Here is a 20,823-nt window from a genome sequence, read left to right on the forward strand (position 1 = left end):
TCTGCTGCGTTGCAGAATTGACCGCCGCCGTGGTCAGTTGCTTCGCAGCTGCTGGTGACTAAGGACCGTGAGTTCATTGACGTATGCATGTGGGAGCTAGTGGCCAGATACTGCTCTAGGGTGGCCAATGCTTCTCTGGTGAGGAAGTGTGTTACCGGCTGTGGTCACCGGCGAGGCCGCACCCCAGGCCACTTGATGCAGTTTCATCACCACGCGAAATCTTCTTTTTTGTTTTAATCCGGTTGGGAACTGCGCGGCATCAGTATTCGAACCACGGACCTTTTGCATGCAAGGCTGAGGTTCTAACAACTACGCCATCGCCGCATTCCCATCATCATATTTACTTTCATAATGAGTGCAGCCCTGAGCTCTTTCTGGTACAAAGATCAGATTTCTTTTTTTTCCCTGGTAAAGATTGCACCCCAAACTTTGTGAGGGGTGCAGTCATCATCATCATCATCAGCCTGACTACGGCCACTGCATAACAAAGGCCTCTGCCATTTTTCGCCTGACGACTCGGACCTGTGCTTGCTGCTGCTGCTTTATACCCGCAAACATCCTAATCTCATCTGCTCACCTAACTTTCTGTCTTTCCTTCACCCGCTTGCCTTCTCTGAAAATTCAGTCAGTTACCCTTGATGACCATCGCTTATCCTGCCGACGCCCTACTTGCCCGACCTGTGTCCATTTCTTCTTGATTTCAACTATGATATTCTTAACCCTCCCACATGGGTTCTATATCACGCACAGTAAAATCGTTTGCACCTTTTAGGGCATGAGTGTCTTGCGGATTAGTCTCATTTGTTAGCAGGACGTGGTGCTATGCCTGTGCGGTGCTGGGTTAGCGCGGTGATGCCAGTAATGCCACCTGGTGGGAGAGAGATTAGGCAGGCACATAAGGAACAGCTGCAGATCTCTGTGGATTTGGCAGTATGCATGCTCTTGGTAGGGTCCTTGGGTAGGATTTTGCGGGTTGGGCCGTTCGGCCCTTGCCGGTCAGTCGGTGGATAGACGTTAACAAGGACTCATGCGCACATGGTGTATGTTATGTTTTCTGTGTGTAGTAGTGGCGTTATGTAAGCGTTCTACTTGTCACATATTCGATTCAGCTGGCCAGCTTGTCAGTATGAAGTTAATAAATGTTCACGTTGGTTGCTGGACAATGTGAGTGTGTCTGTGTGTTTCGAGAGCAGCGCTCATCTCTAGACCCCACAACTTTCTGTGGCAATGCGGTGTTGTGGTGATCACAGTGAGTAATGAGGCCACATGTTGGTTCTGTGAGGTGGCAACTGCTCAAAACTACACACCCACAAGAGTGGAAGCTTGGGCTAGTTGGTGCGTAGTCATATTTGCAAGATGTTTCAGCGCGCAACCAAAGGAAAAAGGACAGGGTAGACAGAAAGAGCGCTGACTTCCAACTAACTTTATTTCACAGAGTGGCAAGAATATATACTGCTAAAAAGGATGATAAAGGAGCATGAAGGTAAAATGCAAGCCTAATCTACACATCAGTAACAAAACACGTGTGACGGGTCCTCTATTGCCTCAAAGCCCAGCCAGGTAATCACCTTCAGCCTGTGATAAAGCAATCGATGATGTGCTTACACATTTATCTCCTAGCAAGTGTATTTTTTCGGCTTCGATAATTTCTCGGGTAAGCTGGTTCCTGTGCCTTGCCAATATTGAGCACTGATCAAAGAGAGGGGTGCACCCACAATCTCGGCAATGAATGCCAAGATGCCCTTGTACCACATTGTGCACATTGTTTCGGTGTTCTCGGAGGTGTCCTGTGCGCGACAGAGCACGAGGCAGAATTTGCACGAGGTGCATTGACCCGTTTGCAAAGCCGTTTTTTCTGCCCCGGAAACATTGCAGAGGCTTTGCAAATGGGTCAATGCACCTCGTGCAAATTCTGCCTCGTGCTCTGTCGCGCTCAGGACACGCTACGTCCCATGCGCAGTAGGAGTCATATACTTGATTCCACTGACGTGTGGGTGCATCTATGTTGGGCAAACCGGCAGGTGCATAAATGACCGCCTCCAAGAACACCGAAACAATGTGCACAATGTGGTACAAGGGCATCTTGGCATTCATTGCCGAGATTGTGGGTCCACCCCTCTCTTTGATCAATGCTCAATATTGGCAAGGCATAGGGACCAGCTTACCTGAGAAATTATCGAAGCCAAAAAGTACACTTGCTAGGAGATAAATGTGTAAGCACATCATCGATTGCTTTATCACAGGCTGAACGTGATTACCTGGCTGGGCTTTGAGGCAACAGAGGAACCGTCACACGTGTTTTGTTACTGATGTGTAGATTAGGCTTGCATTTTACCTTCATGCTCCTTTATCATCCTTTTTAGCAGTATATATTCTTGCCACTCTGTGAAATAAAGTTAGTTGGAAGTCAGCGCTCTTTCTGTCTACCCTGTCCTTTTTCCTTTGTTCGCGTGCTGAAACATCTTGCAAATATGACTACACACCCACTGTAGTTTTGATAATGCAGAAATATAGATATACACTCAAGCCTAGGTACATCGAACTTAGATGTAACGAACTTTTGGTTATAACAAAGTAAATGAAAAATAGTCTCGTAAGAGATATAGTGTTCTTGATGCCTCGCATTTGTGCTGTGCTTTCAGAAGTGGACGTTGGCCTGTAACACAAGGGTAGACATTCTTCAGTCTGGTATTCTTTGGCCATGGTGGCAGCAGCCACTGTAGAAATTCTGGCATCCAGCATGTTTGAATTAAAAGGTTCTTCTCTCAAAAATTTTACCCTGCATTACGATCTTGCCTCTAATGTCAAGCTGACTTTCAGGAACATGAAAATGTGGTCAGTGCTCTAGTGAGTAAGATTGCTGTGGCTACCTCATTATGTACTCCATCTTTTGTATGAAGTGATGGAGATACGCAAGCAATGTAGAAATTACCAAATTTTTGGGCACTTTGAAAATTTGAGCGAATATTGCAGTATTGGAATCCACTTTGGCGTGAAATCAAATTATTCGAAGTTTTGAATTATATGAAATGAATGAGTAGTATACAGTCAAACATTCACGTTGTGACGTCCCCGCAAACACGGACTGAACCCCGGTCCTTTCAAGATGTTTTTGCTCGTTTCTTAAACCCACGCATAAAAAAAGGAAAGAAAATCTTCGGTGTAATGAATAGGCATTCCAGAGTTGAGTACCTGGAAGGATTATTTCTACTGTTCTCACGGGTCCCCCCCGCGCAAACACGAGGACCAGGCGGCACCTTGTCTACAGACAGTGTGACAGTGTACGGTGGCAATAATCCGCGCGCACCCTTCAGATTTGTGGCATGGGGGAGCAGCAGAGCACCTTTTGTTGGTTCAGGGAATGCGACCCCGCTGCAGCGCCTGTGCCAGGTCCGGCCTGACTTCCCGTCAGCCTCTGTGGTTCCAGGGCTCATTACTGCGTTCTGCGCGGATGGCCACCCGCGGCGTTGAATGACGAAGAAGCGGCGGCTGCGGAGAATTTCGCGGGAGACACCGAGCTGCATGGAAACGTTGAGACTCGTTCTGGACATCGGCTCATCAAGTACCAGGAACCGGGGCAATTGGTTCGGCCCGAAAACATTTTGGCACAACACTGCAAACTCCGGACGTTGGCCATCACAGACGACGCACTTTGTCGGAAGCATCGGGACCATTGTTCGCCCGTAATTAAAGTGTCTTGGGACAGCTCGCCCATTTCTCTCTCTGAGGCTTGAGTTTGTACATTGTTACTTGCTCGGCTTTGTTTGGGAGAGGGTTTTCTACTGGTGTGGGCCGCGGGGGCGGCCGTCGAAGACGACACACTCCGACTGACAAGATAATATGCCGCGTCGATAGTGGCGATTGGTTTGGTGCCCCGGTAGGGCGGAGTCGGGTTCTACAAAAAGGGACTACGAGAGGATACGAGGGGGGGGTGAAAGATACGATGCGAAGAGGAGGCAGAGATATTATGCGATGAGCTTGAGATGGTAGAGAGATGGAATGGAAAAGGAAGATAACGGTGTGAAGAGATAGCGATGAGAGTCATACTAGGGAAGGAGAGCTAAGATGGAAATCACTGAGAGGCACGACGTAGGCGACGATGACGAAGACGATGAAGACGCTGACGAATTGGACAGATCAGACCTCGACGCCAAGAACCAACCTTCGGCCCCGATTCGAGCAGGCAACTCCGAGGCCCCGACTACATGGACATACTGTGAGACGAACTTTACTTCCCTTACTTAAACAAGCTTTGCGGGAAGGGATGCGGCATATTGAGACATTGCGCGGTTTTATTAATTAATGACTTTATCATTTGTGTCGTCCTGTGTTTACTCTGTATTGAGGAACCCTTGTATTGTCACCGTTACTTCGCTTATGTATCCTGTTTCGCGTGTCGCGGGTATTTGCTGATATGTTACAATTTCGTGTAACAGAGATGTCGTTCAGGGACAGTATGTGTGTACTCCATTTGCACTTGCTATTGAATTAAATGCGTCCATGATTAAGAAAAGATCGTGACGCCTCTTACTTCTCGGCCCCAACACGAATCCCTGTATGTGGAAAGTGATTGAGACGCGTAGCCAAGAGGGAACCGGATAAAAAGGGGTTGCGTGGTCTTCCCTCTTTTTGGCAGTCGGTGGCGTAGCGAGGGACGTCTCAACGTAATAAACACATATATAAAAATTATCAGTTATTACAAAGTGAAGATTAATTTTGTCATAGATACAGTGTTACAAATATACGTTTATAACCAATTTTTGGATATAATACAGTACTTTTCAGGCAGGTGCGACTTTGATATAATGAAGTTTTAAGGAACCCCAGGTGGTGGAGATTTCCGGAGCCCTCCACTACGGCGCCTCTCTTAACCATATCATGGTTTTGGGACGTGAAACCCCAGATATTATTATTATTGAGAGATGAACGCGAGGGAAGAATTCAAGTACGAGACCAATCACGTTAGAGCCAGTGGATCCGTTTAATCAAGGGATTTTCATTTACCAAGTGTCTACTGTATATCGGTGGGCAAACTTCAAACACTTTCTTCCTGGTGACATCCTTGAACGAAGTGGTTTGTAGTGAGAAGTGGTTAAAGCATGATCATCAGTTGGTTACTTATCGACATTAGGGTTCATTGCCTAGGGGATGAGACATGGGGCCTTCTACTGTGAATACAGGTGCAGTGCATTCGTATGGAGCTACGAAACCACAAGCTGTCCCAGGTTCGAGTTGAGAGCGTTGCCAACGTTCAAGGTATGTGTGCGCTGATCTCATCTAAGTCTCTGAGTGGACATACTGGTTCACTTGTTGCTCCTTTGTCAGTGAACAGCACATGTTCACTGGCATGAATTGTGCATTGTGTCTCCCGCAGTGTCAAAAAGGCTCCTGGCCATTTTGTAGTTCACGTTGTGTTTTCAGCCCCAATAGAGTGGTCTCTGTGCTAAAAAGGGAATAACAATCCAGCCAACAAAATTTGACAAAAAGCACGCTGTGAGTGACATTTCGTGCAAGTGTGAGATTGTTTACGAGATCCAGACCTCTGGTGGCAGTTCCGGCATCGTGCAGATGGGAACTTCCATCTGCACAGTGTAGGTAAGGTGAGGCTCCTGAGAACACTGTAGCCAAATATTATAGTGCAGCGCACAGCCTGGAATTCACATTAAGTTGTCAAAGTTGCCTAAAGATTGCTTTCTCTTCTCTCGACAAATTACGCTACAGGCTCAGAAATCATTGCGTCACGGGCTAAGTATCAGCCATTGGCTGATTTGAACATTGCGTGCTTGGTGGTCATTGGGGCTGCCGCGGGAGGCCGCAACTTGTCCACGTGTGTGTACGGGATTACGCTGAAAAGTTGTGCTATCAAAGAAAGAAAAAAAAAAGAGAGAAAGTGCTCAATGTCACTAGGCACACATGGTGTATCTTCTTCCCCCGTGCTATCCCTTTCTCTCTAATTGCAAACTAGCTGGCACAGCAAACAGCCACCCCTGATTACTTTCAATTATTCAAAGTTCTTTGCATCCCATTTTTTGTACCCTCTATTTGTATGTTTCATGAACTCAAAAACCCCTCAATTCGAAGATGTTTTGCAGTCAAAGGGGCTTCAAATCAACGAGGTTTTATAACTGTGCGCAGCTAACCAGCATGTGTTTCAGATCTCCTGCGTTGATATTGAGCACATTGCATTTTTGTTTGTTTGTTTGTTTGGATAGTGCTCGACAGGGGTGAAACAGCTTCGCCATTGTGCGCCAAACTTGCGTACCTGCGCCATTTTGCGCTGAGCCTCAGCTGCTGCGTTGAACTCGCCAATCAGCGCCTTACTGCACCGCAGCACCCTAGTTCAGCCGCAAAGTACAAAAGCAATCAAGTGTTGTGCCGGAAAACGTGGCTGAAACATTGTCTTTTTGGTGTCATTGAAATGGTTATACTGTAGTTTCGATTTGGTAAAAACTGTCATTGCTCCAAGAGCTGCCGTGAACTCAAATCCTAAAATCCTGGTCCCGATCGCTATGCGCGCGCAATCACGGCAGGCATCCACGCGAATAGCTCGTAAACCCTTTTACGTGATGCGCTTCTCAATGCGAAGAGACTGCGAGAAGAGCTTCTCTGCCTGACATGGCTTTATTCTCTTACACGAGCGTTTTGTAGAGTTATGCGATATTGGATCAGTTTGCTGCTATCGCATTCATTTCTTCCCCATTCCGGTGAAACTTTTACGTGGTGACATCGTTCGAAAAAGAAATAAAGCACGGCAGCCACGGTGCTCAAAAAAAGGGGGTGGTGTGTCATTCCTGGAACAGCGTAACAAAGACAGGTGCACATGACTACTCATCGAGCATATGTGCATATTTTTATTCATTTGGCCCCTGTGCTTCGCGCCTATCAACTCGGTGGTTCGAGTTGATAGGTGCGAAAAAAAAAAAAAAAAAAGAATGCATGGGTGGCTGTACATAACTAAAAAAATTGGCCCCGTATCTGCATGTTACACTGCAAATGTCGTCAAAAGACGATAGTCTTGCGTATGGAGAGAGTGACCGAAACGTTTATTTGATGTTCTGTGCAAAAAAATCGAGGAATGGTATTCTGGAGGCGCTGTGTTGGAGTGCCTCGAGCATGCAGCGGAGGCGAACGGGCACATCAAGTCACGTCACACGTGAGACATGAGCGCTATCCGGCAGTTATCTTGGAAAATGGAACGCGCGCATCCTGTGCACCCGTCTCGGAGGTGATAAGTTGTAGAACGCAAGGTGACGGGTAGGTGCCACCACCGTGTCATCTTAGCAAAGCGTTGGAGACACTTGCCTTTTCGTGCAAGCGTTGCATGGTTAGCGCAGTGTGATAAAAGCTATGGTCCTTAGAATTACTTATGTATGCCTTTTGTAGTAAAACATACACATACATATTATTGACATGTTGTTATGGTGTCTCAGATATGCGCAATATTTGCTTTTTGTTTGACAATTGCACAAGTATGAACGCTGAACCTTGAGCAATATTGGTGGGTGCTGAAGATAGGGTCGGCCGTTTGGAGTATCGTTTGGCAACTTTAATGCCGTTTAGGGTACCGTTAAGGGCGGACAAACAGACAAGTGTACAGATAGACCGACAGACCAAAATTTTTGCGTCGAAGGTCCCCAAGAAAGACTATCGTCTTTAAAAGTCATAGTTGCACCGCGAGGGTGAAGCAAATGTGACAGAAGCAAATTGTAATGGTATACGAAGTGAGGCCGGTAGCTAACTCCTTTGGATCTGATCTCACGTAACTACAAAACACTGGTGTACGAGGTACGGCCGCTTCAAGTGGAGCTACACTTTTTGCACAGTCTCTTCTTGATCAGACTTCAGCACGCAGAAATGTATGCGAGTTGCCTGCTGCCGGCTGCCAAGCTATCACGTGTGCCGGTGATCGCGACCAGGCCCTTGAAAGCAAAGGCCATAGTTGTTACTCGAGCCGTGACTGCCCCTCCTTCCTCCTCTTTTTTTTTTTCATGCTCTTCTAGGACGGGTGCTTTGACTTCAGGCCTCTCGGGTGGGGATACCAGATGTTGTCGCATGCGCCCTCCGAGTTGCGGAGATAGCTACATAGTTAGATCTCTGCTTCAACCATATTCGTCGCCCCCGCTCGCGCCCTTCTGCCTGCGGATAGAACATACAGTGGGCAGGGGTATGTTATCAATTTGGAATTCTTACGAGACATGACAGCAATGGCAGAAGCCCATTGGGAGTGTTCATATAATTTTCTTGGCAATATTGAGGCTATTGCATAATTTAACTGAGTGTTTGAAAAATGCAGTGTTCAACAAATGTTGCTTCACAAGTGCTTTGAACGGGGCTAAATCTGCGCGGAATGTTCTTGCTGCTTTAAACGTGCTTGAAGATATGCTTCTGGCTGCTTCAAACCTCCTTCAAAACATCTTTCTGGTTGCTCCAAGCCTGTTACAAAAAGCACTTTTGCCTGCTCCCAGGACTTCTCCCAAACCCATGTTCCTTGTTCCACCCGTGACTCAATTTTGAAGCAGAAGTCCACTTTAGTGATGTCGATCGGAATTAGGGAAAAATCAGCGTGGCGTTGCAGCGAAATAGTTACGATTGGAACCACTTGGTACCATTTTGCAAATTCCGAGTCGGGTTTCGGTATACATGCAACCTTCGATGTAATAAACCCAATTATAATGAATTATTGCTTATAACAAAGTAATGAAGAATAGCTTGCCAGTATATAAAGTGTGAGGAATATATTTTTATAACCAATTTTCCTTTATAACGAACTTGTTTTTGCATAAGATGCAACTTTGTTATAATGAAGCGTGAGTGTATTTGCTTGTTGCATTCTCACATTGCCGCTGACTACAGGAAAATAGATTTATAAATGTGGCGATCGCACAACTAGGTGTGAATGAATGGCTTAGGTGCCTCGCTTCGCAGGCAAGGAGTTCCGTGCCGTGGTTCTGAGTACGGTTCGTACTCGTGCCACCTGCGTACAGCTGGAGCGTAATACGCCCTTCAAGACTGCGCTCAACTTCGGCTTTCTCTCGGACGCCAAGCTTCTCAACACTGCCCTGACGCGGGCGCAGTCGCTCGTCGTCGTCGTAGGGGACCCCATCTCGCTCTGTTCCATCGGTGACTGTCGGTAGGTGCTTGGGTGTTGGCATGTATAATTGCGGTGGTGCAATGTTGAAATGAACGTAGGATTGTTAAACGAGCATAGACGATGAGGCACTCCCATGTACTGACCAGGCACTTTGGCCAATTGATAGAAGCACATTGTCGTCTGAGGTTGTTTTCATGTTTCCGTGTTTTAATAACAGAAATGTGCACGTGAGAAAACACCTGCTTGCATAGGAGTACCTGATGGAGTGGATAGAAAGTGCCTTTCATTCAGTGGTGTTTCGTGTTGGGAATTTTCCCTTTTTTGGGGAATTTTCAGGCGTCATTCAGGACAAAAGAGAAAAAAATAATTTTTACAATATTACTGGCAATTTCGGGACTGGTAAAATTCACCAATGAGTACCGATTTAGTGCGCTCAAAGTGCGCCTTCGGCTTCTGCAACTGGTTATGGCACACGCAAGCATAAAACCCTTGATATCAGTTTGATAATTACAAGAAATGTCTTGTAGTTCACTCTTAAGGTGGACTCCAAGGTCACTACTTGCAATGTACTTACAGCTTATGAGTTGATAAAATCACGCCTTTGTTGTGCAGGAGGCAGGCGTTAGTCTTGAATTCATTAGTCGCAAACACACCACACACATGCATTTGTATGTGTGTTTCGGGGCGCGCAAATATTGCAACTAATGTGCCAGGAAATGAGCTGGGAATTTTGTCAGCATATGCAGGAAAAAATGCCCAGAATGGGGAATTCTCATGTCTCGAAATCGGAATTCTTCGGCCTAGTATGAAACATCACTGCTTTCATTGCAGCTTAACAAGTAGAGCATCGGATTTTTAATTTGGATCCTATCGATAGAAACGTTGGCATTTCATCCGCTGTAATCCATTTCAATTGACTATATTATAATTAGACTACTGTTAAGCACAACAGTCCCCTAAGCATTTTGTGGCCTAATTGTCTATAGCATTCATTTGGTTGACACGTGATATGCTATTTCAACTTGCCCCTATGATAGCATTAATTAATGTGATGTTTGTTGCTGGCACAGCCTCTTTGAAGGGACGCTGCAGTGCTCTTCAAACACAGTATTAAGTGTGCTTTTGATGTGTAGGCAGTGCTGTTGGGGCCCATGTGTGTGTTTGCTGGACATGCGAGCCAAATGGTCTGCTGGAAGCTCGTGACATTTCTGTGCAACGGATTGCCTACCCTTCCTTCCTTTCTTTCCTGAAGTAGCCGCTCATTCTTCCCCCTTGTGCATTGTGGCCGATAGCGTTTTCGGGAGGAGGGTGGCCCATTGGGAGTGGCATTGGAGCACACATGTGCTGCACATACAGGAGGGTGGTTCTTAGGTGGGCTCTTGCTGGTTCACGAACATCGTTGCTGGACAGCGCAACAAATGGGATGATGAGTGCGCGGGATGCGGCTCTGCAGCCGGTGCAATCATCGTCCTGTTTCGTGTGTAGTTCTGTTGCAATATCTGTACAGAATGCTGTTTTTAGGAAGCAAGAAGCAGCGGTAGCTATTTGTGGGGCTTACTTGCCTCGTGTAATTCTGTGGTGCCAGGCGGGTAAAAATGAAATGGACAGGCTTGTGCGAATAGTGATTGTGGACGAATAATTTTCTAACCGAATTCGTATAGTGTAAATCACACATAAAAAAAGGGCATATTTGTGATAACCCAGCTAAACTGTGCAATATTCTTTAGAAACTGAAACAAGGCCTGTGCAAATGCCATTTTTTCAGTTGAAAAGAAGTAGAAACAACTTTGAATAGTAGCATGATTTGACTTTGTTTAGATTGCTAGGGATGACCTGTAAGATATCTTAGATTTTAAAAAGTTGCCATACAGGAGCATATAAGCCGGTATCACTAGCTTTAAAATGATGAATCGATACGAATCAATGTGATGAATGGATGTGCATTCAGCTTCAAAGAGGGGCTTTGGGCAGTGTGGACTTCCCCTAGATAGATGTTTTTGATGCTTAGCTCTCTTTTACTGCAGTGAGACCATCTTTACAGGGGTTATGCAGCTTACTATGAATCTATTCGTTCATTTCGAGTACTTCGAAATCTTTAATAACTTCGATTCAAATTGAAGCCAATTCGAATACTGCAATAATTGTTTGAATATTTGTGCTAGCTTTTTTTATATTGACAGGAAGAATTTATTTCCGAAACATATCAAAATTGGCTATTTTCTCTTGGTAGTGAAAGAGTTAAATTTGTTTCCTTTCTTGTGCTGGTCATGTCAAGGTGCATTAGCGAATCGCTCATCAAACCATCCTTCTCGTGTCTTTTTTGTTATGTGACATGATCATTTAGTTCAATCATAATTATTGTTCTACATTGTCTATGTTATGGTCCACAAAGGAACTGTGGCAAGAAGTGTGTAGGTGAGCCTTAGCGTTAACGAAAATGTTCGGTGGGCATTGTTTTTTGTTAAAAGGGGGACACTGTGGCAAAATGTTTCTGCGTCATCGTTGATTCGGTGTCTGTCCCTCTTGCAGGACACTTTGGGAGAAGTTTATCTCGACCTGCGCTCGACTGGGCAGCCTGTATTGTATGCGATGGGAGGACATTAAGTATCAGCTGGAAGGGTTTGAGCTGCAAAAGGAGTACGGCCTTAACCCACACGCCAAGTGTTTTTGGCCCAAACATCCTTTCCTGGACATAAATCCAGTGGCCCATCCACAGCTGCCCACTCAGCCGACAGTGGCACCTGGATTCAAGGGGCCTCCGTGCTCAACATATTCATCCAGCCACATGCCAGCAGCCCGACCTAACTGCTACGTGCCCGCGATAGACCGTCGTCTATTCAACATGCCGCCCCCCAGAGTACCTATCAACATGCCGCCCCCCAGAGCCCGCTATCCTCCACCCTTGCTGAACAGCCAAGTTGCGCCTAGCCTGTGGCACGGCCCCCCGCCACTGCCAGTGCCACGCTCGTTGAACGAGCAGCAGGTGAACAGGATGTATGCCCTAAAACAGGTGCAGCTGCAAGCACAGAGGCAACAGCACCCTCGGCAAACGTGGCCACAGCACAGCTGGCCTGCACCGGAACATCCGGAGGCCCAGTACCAGCACTTTCCTCCTGCGCCACCTCGGCCAGTCGGTCAGCCACTGTACCAAGGACAGTCGGTGAACTTTCCTTGGCCATTCCCTTCTCACAGACCGCCAATGCCCGTTCCTCAGCAGCAGATGCCCCCTGAAATTTCATCTAGACAGCTGCAGACCGAACAAAAGCCAGCTGCCCAGCCAAGTGCACAGCCGAAAGCGGTGCACCTTCAAGCGAGCAGCTATGGACAGAATCTCGTCCAAACGGAACAGCCGCGCAAGCAGTTGCAGAGATCGCCTTTTGGGTTTAACTCTGAAATAAGTTCTTCCGCAAGTGACTCGGGTAGAGCCCCCGTAGCTGCGGCTTCAGCGAGGGCGACGAGCGACAGTCCAGACGCAGCCTTTCGTAGCATGATGCTTGGTGAGGAGGACGAGGAAGTAGGGTGGAAGTCTGTCAGCACAAACAAGCCACTGACGAATGGAACTGTATCTGAAACGAGGTTGCCCCGCAAAAAGAAAGCGGTTGCACCACGATTTGCCGCTGCCATGCAGCATTCGAGTCGGCCGACCCGTCAACCCGCCAGCCAGCCGGACAGGCCAGCAAAGGCGCCTCTTAACGGAGTGATCGCCGGGAAAAGCTTTGCAGGCACCGGAGCTGTCACTCAAGCTCCGCAGTCGTCACAGTCTGCTTGGCCTGAAGTCCGCAAATCCAACTGTGCCACGCAGAACGGTGCAGCACAGGTCAAGCCCAAGGAGTTTAGGAATTCCGTCTGTTCTGGAGGACAGAGCCGTGCGCCACAGTCTCAGGAGCTAAAGCAGAAGGACAGGCCGACAGTCGCCTACGTCACTGCTGTGACAGAGCCCGTGGCATGGGATACTAAGGTTTTCCGCGAGACAAAGCGTTCGACAGAGCGCGGAGCCTCTTCACCCGGGACCATCAACAACATCAATTTCGGCCTGGATCTGTACAAAGCACTCACCAGCGACGACGTGTCCCACAAGGATCGCTCCAAGGACTCAACAAAGCTGACTGATGCTCTTAGGGTAGGATTTGCCCAGGCTGGATATTCGCAGGCCACTGCTGGGCAGAGGACAGCTGAGGACCAGACAACAGTGGGATCCAAGTTTGGTCCCATTGGAAGCAGGATACCTGACAAGCCCAAGCTGTCGTACAGTGATGCTCTGCGTAATGGCCAGACGAATGGTTCTGTTGCGCCCAACACCAGCAAACGTTGACAGATGGAGCAGTGCTTGCATGTGTGCCCGATAAGCTGGTGTTGGCGACTGTGCAGTTTATGTGCGTCTGCTGGTCAGACATGGAAGATAGCACGCTGGGTTGTTTTTCACGACCAGGAAGTCGTCACTGTTTTGTGGAACATCATAAATGTGAATATCTTAGTTTTCTTCTAGCGGTGTGCCAGAATACTCTGACGCGTGCATTCTATCTTTTTTTATCATTCTGGACCACCAGCAGTCTGATTAATTTTAAGTTGGTGTCAGGTGCTGCCGTATCAGCTAATTTGCTCCAGCGGTGCCCCTTTGTACGTAGATGCTAAAAATGTCTGCGTCGTGTGTTTAATTTTAAAGTATTGCGTAGTACAAGTTTCTTCCTCATTCTTTCTTCAGTGGAACTTTTGATTGTTTTGCGAAAGTTCTTTGCCGTTTCGTTTGCGTCGATTGCGTTTCTATGACGTGCTAAGCGTGACCGTCGATGCGCACCAGCTCGCTGCGCAAATGTCCACTCTTTGAAGGAATTCAACACAGGCGAAACAGAGCATGTGGTTGCCATACTCATCTTTGGACGTGTGCATTGCGCCAAGGCGCTTGTGTCTTCGTGATCACTCGCAAAAGAATCTGGCCGAGACGGCAAAGCCATGCAGTTTCGTCTCGTCCATGCTTGGAACGGCCGTGTTCCTGATCTCTCGCAGCATTTTGGTCTTTCTAACGCTAAATCTGTAGCGTCGCTTACGCCATTTTTGTTTTCTTCCGTTCATCTCGTGCTCTGCCTTGATGGCAGTGCTTCTCCAGGGAAGAGGAATGTCCGAGGTTTTCCGCAATTTGCAGTTCATTGGAACTTTTGCAATGGCGAACAGTGCTTCGTGGTCTGTGATAGGCGAGGTGTAAACAGCTGTGCACGATTCTGTGCTGCCCTTTTAGGGCAAAAGCGCTCAGTGCGAATTTATGTGCACATCCTAAATTATCTCGAGCGTTGTTGCAGCGTAGACAAGTATACCATAGCAAGCTCGTGTAAAAAAAAAAAAAAAGACGGTATTCGGGGATGCGAGTGTCTCTATTAATGTCCACTTTTGCTTGAGCTACTTTGTGCAGTTTGTTGGGTGGCGAATCGGTTTACTTTTGCATTTGAAGATATTCGGTACTGCTCCTGTCACTTCAAGGTCCAATCTAGGGGTCATTGCCTCGATAGTAGAGCTTACCTGTCCATTTCAAATTTCGCTCATTTTACAAGACTGCCAGGAGTATCCTTAGGGACGGTTTACAGAGTTGTCCAGGAGTGCTGTTTGTGCGGACGTGGAAGAACATTGGACCAATGTCAATGTGGCCGTGTTAAGCCTGCCTCCGTTTCGAGGTTCTAAGACGAATGGTAGCGATAACCTTGTCTTGAATCTGCATAAATTGTGGATCTGATGACCCATTGTGTGGCTCTGCATTTGTTGTTAGTCTTGGGTAGCGTGGGATTAAATTGTTGGGGTTTCAGAAGTTCGCTCGAAATTATCGCTGCATGTAAACGTACTGTCTATATGTGTGGACGACTTCAAGGTGTCGTCAGTGCTTTTTCTTTGAGTGCGTCCGGGTTAACGTCAAAAGCTGTTTTTATTTTTAGTTTACTGCTGATGCAAGTTGTGTCATGATCGGTCATAAAGTAGAGACAAGGAGTGTGTCCCCTGCGTAGGAAGGCGTCACCTTTACGACATTTGTCGCTTATTTTTTTTAAAGCGCTTGGAGGTGGTGTTTGTTTTTTTTTTCTTCATAAATGAAGTGACCCTTCCTATCTCCTTTCCCCTTCCCTCCACATTTGTCATGCACAGTTGTGAGAGCTATTTTGAATCTGAGACTTGCGTGGGCACATTGTGGGATGTGCACATGTGTGACATGCGTAGAGTGTGATGTGCACAGTGTGTAACATGCACCTAAGTGATGTTTTTGAGATTGTGATCTATGCGAGGTGGTCGAGTGTGCTCCTACTTTAGCCGACGCCTCACGGGAGTATTGCGGCGCTGCTGTTAATGACTTGCTTGTGACTGTTGTGAAGCGAATCCTTTCTTTTCTGTCAATGCTCGATCTAGAAAGTACGACTTGTGAGACCGGGACATGTCAGTGAGCTTCCGGTACACAGAGTGTCATCTGCAGTAAAATACAAGCTTGTCACAAAATGTTTGCATATCCGAGAGGGTAGCATTTGTTTGAATCCCTAGTCCAGCTACATTTGTGATTTTGCCACTTCTGAAGGAAATGAACTGTCCAGCTTGTATTGATTATAAACTAAATATGCATTATGTCTTTTGAAGACATTTTATTGTTCTTTTTGATTTTCTTTTGTGTTGGCTGACAAAATTTTATTTCATAGGGCTCTGTTAAGTTAATAAGAAGAACTGAAGTCAGTAATAATGCCGATATAGCGACTTTCTCTCATTTTTTTTTTGTCATGGGTTCGAAGGGTCATTATAAACACCCATTTGACAAACTACAGGTCGAGTGGTTTTGTAACGATTGCATTGCAAAAATAATGAAATAAGGAAAGTAGTTGATTTAAATATCCCTTTTGAGCTGCTGCCAGCCATTGCAAAACTTAAACCACGAATTAGTTTTTGATTTTTTTTCTTGGAACAACTCTAATAAAATAAGGCCCGTGTACTCAGATTTGGGTGCACGTTAAAGAACCCCAGGTGGTCAAAATTTCCGGAGCCCTCCACTACGGCGTCTCTCATAATCAAATAGTGGTTTTGGGACGTTAAACCCCACAAATCAATCAATCAATCAATCAACTCTAATAAAATAGGAGCATTGGAGACTAAACATGACCTGATCTTGTGAAAAATAGAAATAATGCAAACAGAAAAATTTCAGGACAAAAAAGAAGAGCGAATGAAGCCATTCATAGCGATGTTCGCAGGCTTAAAAACTGGCGTTTTAGCAATGCTTAACATGCAAATCACTTGGTGCAGTGTTGCGACGGCTTGGGACTGTCAGCTATGTATCGTGGCGCCTTGTATGAGTTGCAACAAAGTGGACACGGTTGAAATGGCCCCAACCTTACACTGTAGCACCTACAAATGTAAAATTCGTTTGGAGATACCAGTATCTGAAACAATTCCTACGTTATTCGTTTTTTATGTTGGCACCACCACGCAGTGTTGGCGACGCTTTGAACACGGGCAGCGCGTTGCAACTTGTGCTGGCCACAATAGTACGAGCCATGCAGCTGTGATATCATTCTGGGCAAGGGTCTCCCCTTGTGCTGAGCTAAAAACCATCTGACATGGCTGTGGTGCATTGCTACTAATAGAGCAGTTGCAAAGCTGTTCACGTGTTTCTGTGTGTATGCGCTGCGTGAGTTGGCAGCAAATTGCTCGGCGGCACATTGTTTGGTGGAGTGGATCAGCAAAGTGGATCAACAGATTGGTAGGGTAGGGTCTGTTTGTACATCTTAAGCTTGGGATCACACGGCCTGAACAGAAACGTATGGCATAAGTTATCAAAAACGTTACACGTCACTCTCGACTCTGGCTGCGTCAGTAGCAACACTTGGAAAATAGAACTGCAAAGTGGCACGGCGTACTGGCCCCACTGCAGCTCGGGACAGCCACTGACACTGGAAAAAATGCGACGCTTACGCAACATTAGTGAAAACCTTGCCTCTCGTTCATATTGTACATTAGTAATTCGTACGTGATGTTTCTGTCCACGTCTCGTAATTCTGAGCTGTTTAGGTGCAAATAGACTGCCCTGATTAGCAGGCTGGTATGCTGCGTACATTCATTTTAGATCTACAATGGTGTGCTGTATTGGTATGGTTGCCACGTTATTAGAGAAGCACGGAACAGCGCTTCGAACAGGACAAAGTGAATATGCGGACGTGATGCTGATTAGCTACTGCTGTTTGGTGTGATTCAGCTGAAATACTTAGGAAGCAGGGTGTGCACCAAAGTTGAGAATGACCCAAAATTAAGGATGTCAAGCCACATATTAGTAGCAGGCTTGTAAGAGCCTCATTCTACTGTTGTGTAGAAATATGGAGGGTTAGCTACTGCAAGGATCACCGTGTCAACAAACACATCTTGCTGCAGTTATCACTGGCACACATTGCTCTTGTGATTTTTCCACGAACCGCCCGACAGACTCCATCTTTTATTTGTGCCAACAGTCAACCAAACAACTGGGGATTGAGCTCCTGAGAAGGAATGTGTGTTTCCGGGATGTCCAGAGTGGCTAATCAACAGTATTTGAAACATCATGTGCAGATTCCTCACTCGTGTTCCACTCTTAGATGCAAAACTTAAGTATTGCCAAGTTTTTTCTTTTTTTTTTGGCAGTCGAGTAAAGTATACTTGTGCTAGAATAAACACCCAAAAAATAACGAGAGTTCTAACTTTGATATTACACTAATCGGTTAAATACTAATTGGTTAGCCGAGCTTATCGACAAAGCAAGCATCCCCAGCTTATCAAAAGGGCAACTTCACAGGCTATACTTACAATTCACATGTATAAATTTCAATTAGTAGGCTTCAGAATGACATAGCACAAGGATACCTTGGGCATTACAGGGTATAACTGCCTTTATTTCTTATCACCCTGTGTGGTTATTCTAGCATTGCCCGCATGTAAACTCTGGTGAAGGCACAAGACTCCTTGTTGAGCCTCGATACTGAGAATGATTCGATGTAGCGAAATTATGCATGATTTGGTTGACCATCCTTCGCTTCAGGGACATATTATAATGAGACTAGAAATGCGAGACCTGCCACATTATGGGCGGTAATTAAAAAAAATCTTGTTTCTGTGGCACTCAACATTTGGAAGTAGCATAAAAAGCAACGTTAATATTAACAACAATTCACAGCCACATTGTTTCAATTGTCTCAAAAATTTGGAAAAGTTTGGTCATAGACTGCAGAAACGCAACAAACCGTGCAGGAGGCGATGGTCTTGTTGAAGAACATGCGGACCGGGATCGACTTAAGGGATACAATGAACTAACCAAGGGGTTCTACTTGGCCCGCCAATGCTATCCTCCGCCTTATGACAGTTTATGCAGAGCCCAAGCAGTTACCTGGCGACAGTTGAAGATGATCACTTATCCTAATCTTCTGATATGTCACCAAATATACCCTGAGATATATAGCACCAACATCTGTAACGTCTGCCAGACAGACACAGCTACGCTAACACACATGCTCTGGGAATGCGAGGCTAAAGTGAAGTGTATTCTCGATGTTCTTTCGGCGAGGTGGGGAGCCGCTCTGCAGAGCTACAAGCTTGCCGACCAACTCTGGGCAGTCCAGCAGGCCCGTGAAGTGGCGGAGAGACAAAGCCTAGACGTGCCGACATGAGAGACCTGAGCCCGAACCACTAATTTGCCGAACAATAAATAAAGTTTTTCCACTACCACCACCACCACTGCAGAAAAACAAGTGTTAGGGCTGGTTGGGCCCCCGTATGAACCGAAGTTTGAAATGCGACAAGGAGACAGCTAGGTAGGTATTTCCTTGTTGGTAGTGGATTTGAAGACTATGATCACACGTTTTTGTACCTAGAATTTTTGCATGAGTGGGACTGTTGGTGCTGATTTTTATCTCTATTGTAACCACAAATGTCGGGTATAGAAAACTTATTTATGGTCCCAATACCTGGTGCTGTTTGTCAACACCACGTGTGTCGTTCTTCCTTTGCCCTGCCTAAAGCTCCGTTTGATTTTGTTAATTTAAAAAGCAGCAGAGGTATTGGCATATTGTCAATTTTATTATGGCGCTTCTCCACATGGTAGCCGTGGATGGGTGACAACTGTGGGCATGGCATAATAACTGTGGGGATGGGATTGAGTATGATTTTGTTCATTTAAGGAGGCAGACTGGTGTTAGACATTTTTGTTTATTTCTTCAGTGATCTTGATCAAACTGCACATGATTATGCAGTTTTTTCTGCTGATTTCAAACATGTAATTAGTTTTCCTGTAACTGGTCTTGTTCCCGAGATAACTTAAGTTCATCCCCTTTTGGTTAACGCTGCCATAGAAAAAAAAGTGCTTAATTAGAAGTTATATTCAAGATATGCTAACATAGACCAGTAACTATAGATTGAAAGTATGCAAGAGCTTTTTGTTTATAGGCCTTTCTTGGTTATTTTACAGTAAAATGAACTATCCATATTCAAAAGCAGTTGGAATTGTGTTACAATTTTGATGAGTAATTAATTAAAAAGGCTTGTGCTCTAAATTCTGCTCCCATATTTCCACTCTACACACATACAGGTTTCCATTTCAAAAAGAATTATTGTTGTACCTGCCCTTGCTGCAGAGATATTGAGACCTCAAAATGGAACAGCCGTAAATTTACTTCTTTTGAGAAAAATGAAAAAAAAAAAAAAACCAACTGAAAACACAGCTTCTTCAAAAAGTAACAATCATGGTGCGCATGTTTTGAAATCCTCATAAAGGTGCTCATAAATTCGTAGCAGAGCTTCGAACACAGCTGCCGGCAAATTATAAAGAAGCCTTGAAGTCGGTTCCCAATATTCTCGCCTCGCAGGTTCTGCATGTTAACAGCACCAAGAATCTGGACAGTTAGAATGACACTACAAAAAAAATTACCATTTCCTGGTGTGTGAAAATATGCAGAGATACTTGCAGGAACCAAAAATGTCAGTTTTAAAAAATGAATTTTTTTGTCGCTTTTTGGTCCCAGTCTGCTCCCTTCTTAAAACACGGAGTGGTCAGCCTCTGGTGAATTTTGTTGTATTGTTACTCTGCTTGTGGTGGTGCACGGTGACAATGGTGGCTGTGGCTTCGTAGCTGCAGAACTTCGGACTCATTGTGAAGCCAAGGCGCTCTTGTGAAGTGAAATCGTTGATCACGTGTGCGGGTTTTCTGCCTTTGTGGCCACTAAATTAAAAAAATTTTTTAAGGTGCATTGCAGTTCTTTGTGTGAATTTTTTTGTCAGTTCCGCTTGGACAGACGTTTTCTGTAAAAGCTGATAATTGAAGCATGTCGTGGCCTATTACTGACGATCGTTTGTTTCTGTGCATCAGTTACATGTGTATGTGCTAATGATCTCCCATAAACATGGCCACCTTTAGATTGATTTGTGGGGTTTAACGTCCCAAAACCACTATATGATTATGAGAGACGCACCTTTCAAATTGCTGTCACCCACAATCATACGGAATTTCATGTTTTTGATATGGTCTTTCTCAAAGGTCAGATGGCTTTAATTCCTGGAATAAAAAAAAGAAAAATGATACTTTTTCATCGAAAGAAAAAAAAGTCTGCTGTGATGTAGTCTGTTTGTTTCTTGAATTTTGTCACACGCAATGAACCACAAGACATTTCACAATTGGCTTCCGTGACACTGGTGCTGAGAACTTAAGTAGCGGCGTTAGTTCATGGCTGGGTGATAAGTCACTACAAATCGAATAAGGT

At 45.5% G+C, this 20,823-nt stretch overlaps 1 protein-coding gene across 3 annotated transcripts in view; it reads left to right on the top strand.

Annotated features, from left to right (window-relative positions):
* Positions 1-20,313, top strand: part of Helz (Helicase with zinc finger) — a 126,820-nt gene extending 106,507 nt beyond the window's left edge. For all 3 annotated transcript variants that reach the window (XM_037431399.2, XM_037431398.2, XM_075869420.1), the window contains 3 exons: positions 5,181-5,256; positions 8,926-9,130; positions 11,621-20,313. In XM_037431399.2, coding sequence (XP_037287296.2) covers positions 5,181-5,256; positions 8,926-9,130; positions 11,621-13,403 — 2,064 coding nt within the window. In that variant the 3' untranslated portion in view covers positions 13,404-20,313. The remainder of the gene's footprint in view (positions 1-5,180; positions 5,257-8,925; positions 9,131-11,620) is intronic.
* The last annotated feature ends 510 nt before the right edge of the window (positions 20,314-20,823 follow it).

The sequence above is a fragment of the Rhipicephalus microplus genome, chromosome 7, assembly GCF_043290135.1.
Source record: "Rhipicephalus microplus isolate Deutch F79 chromosome 7, USDA_Rmic, whole genome shotgun sequence".
Lineage (NCBI taxonomy): Eukaryota > Metazoa > Arthropoda > Arachnida > Ixodida > Ixodidae > Rhipicephalus > Rhipicephalus microplus.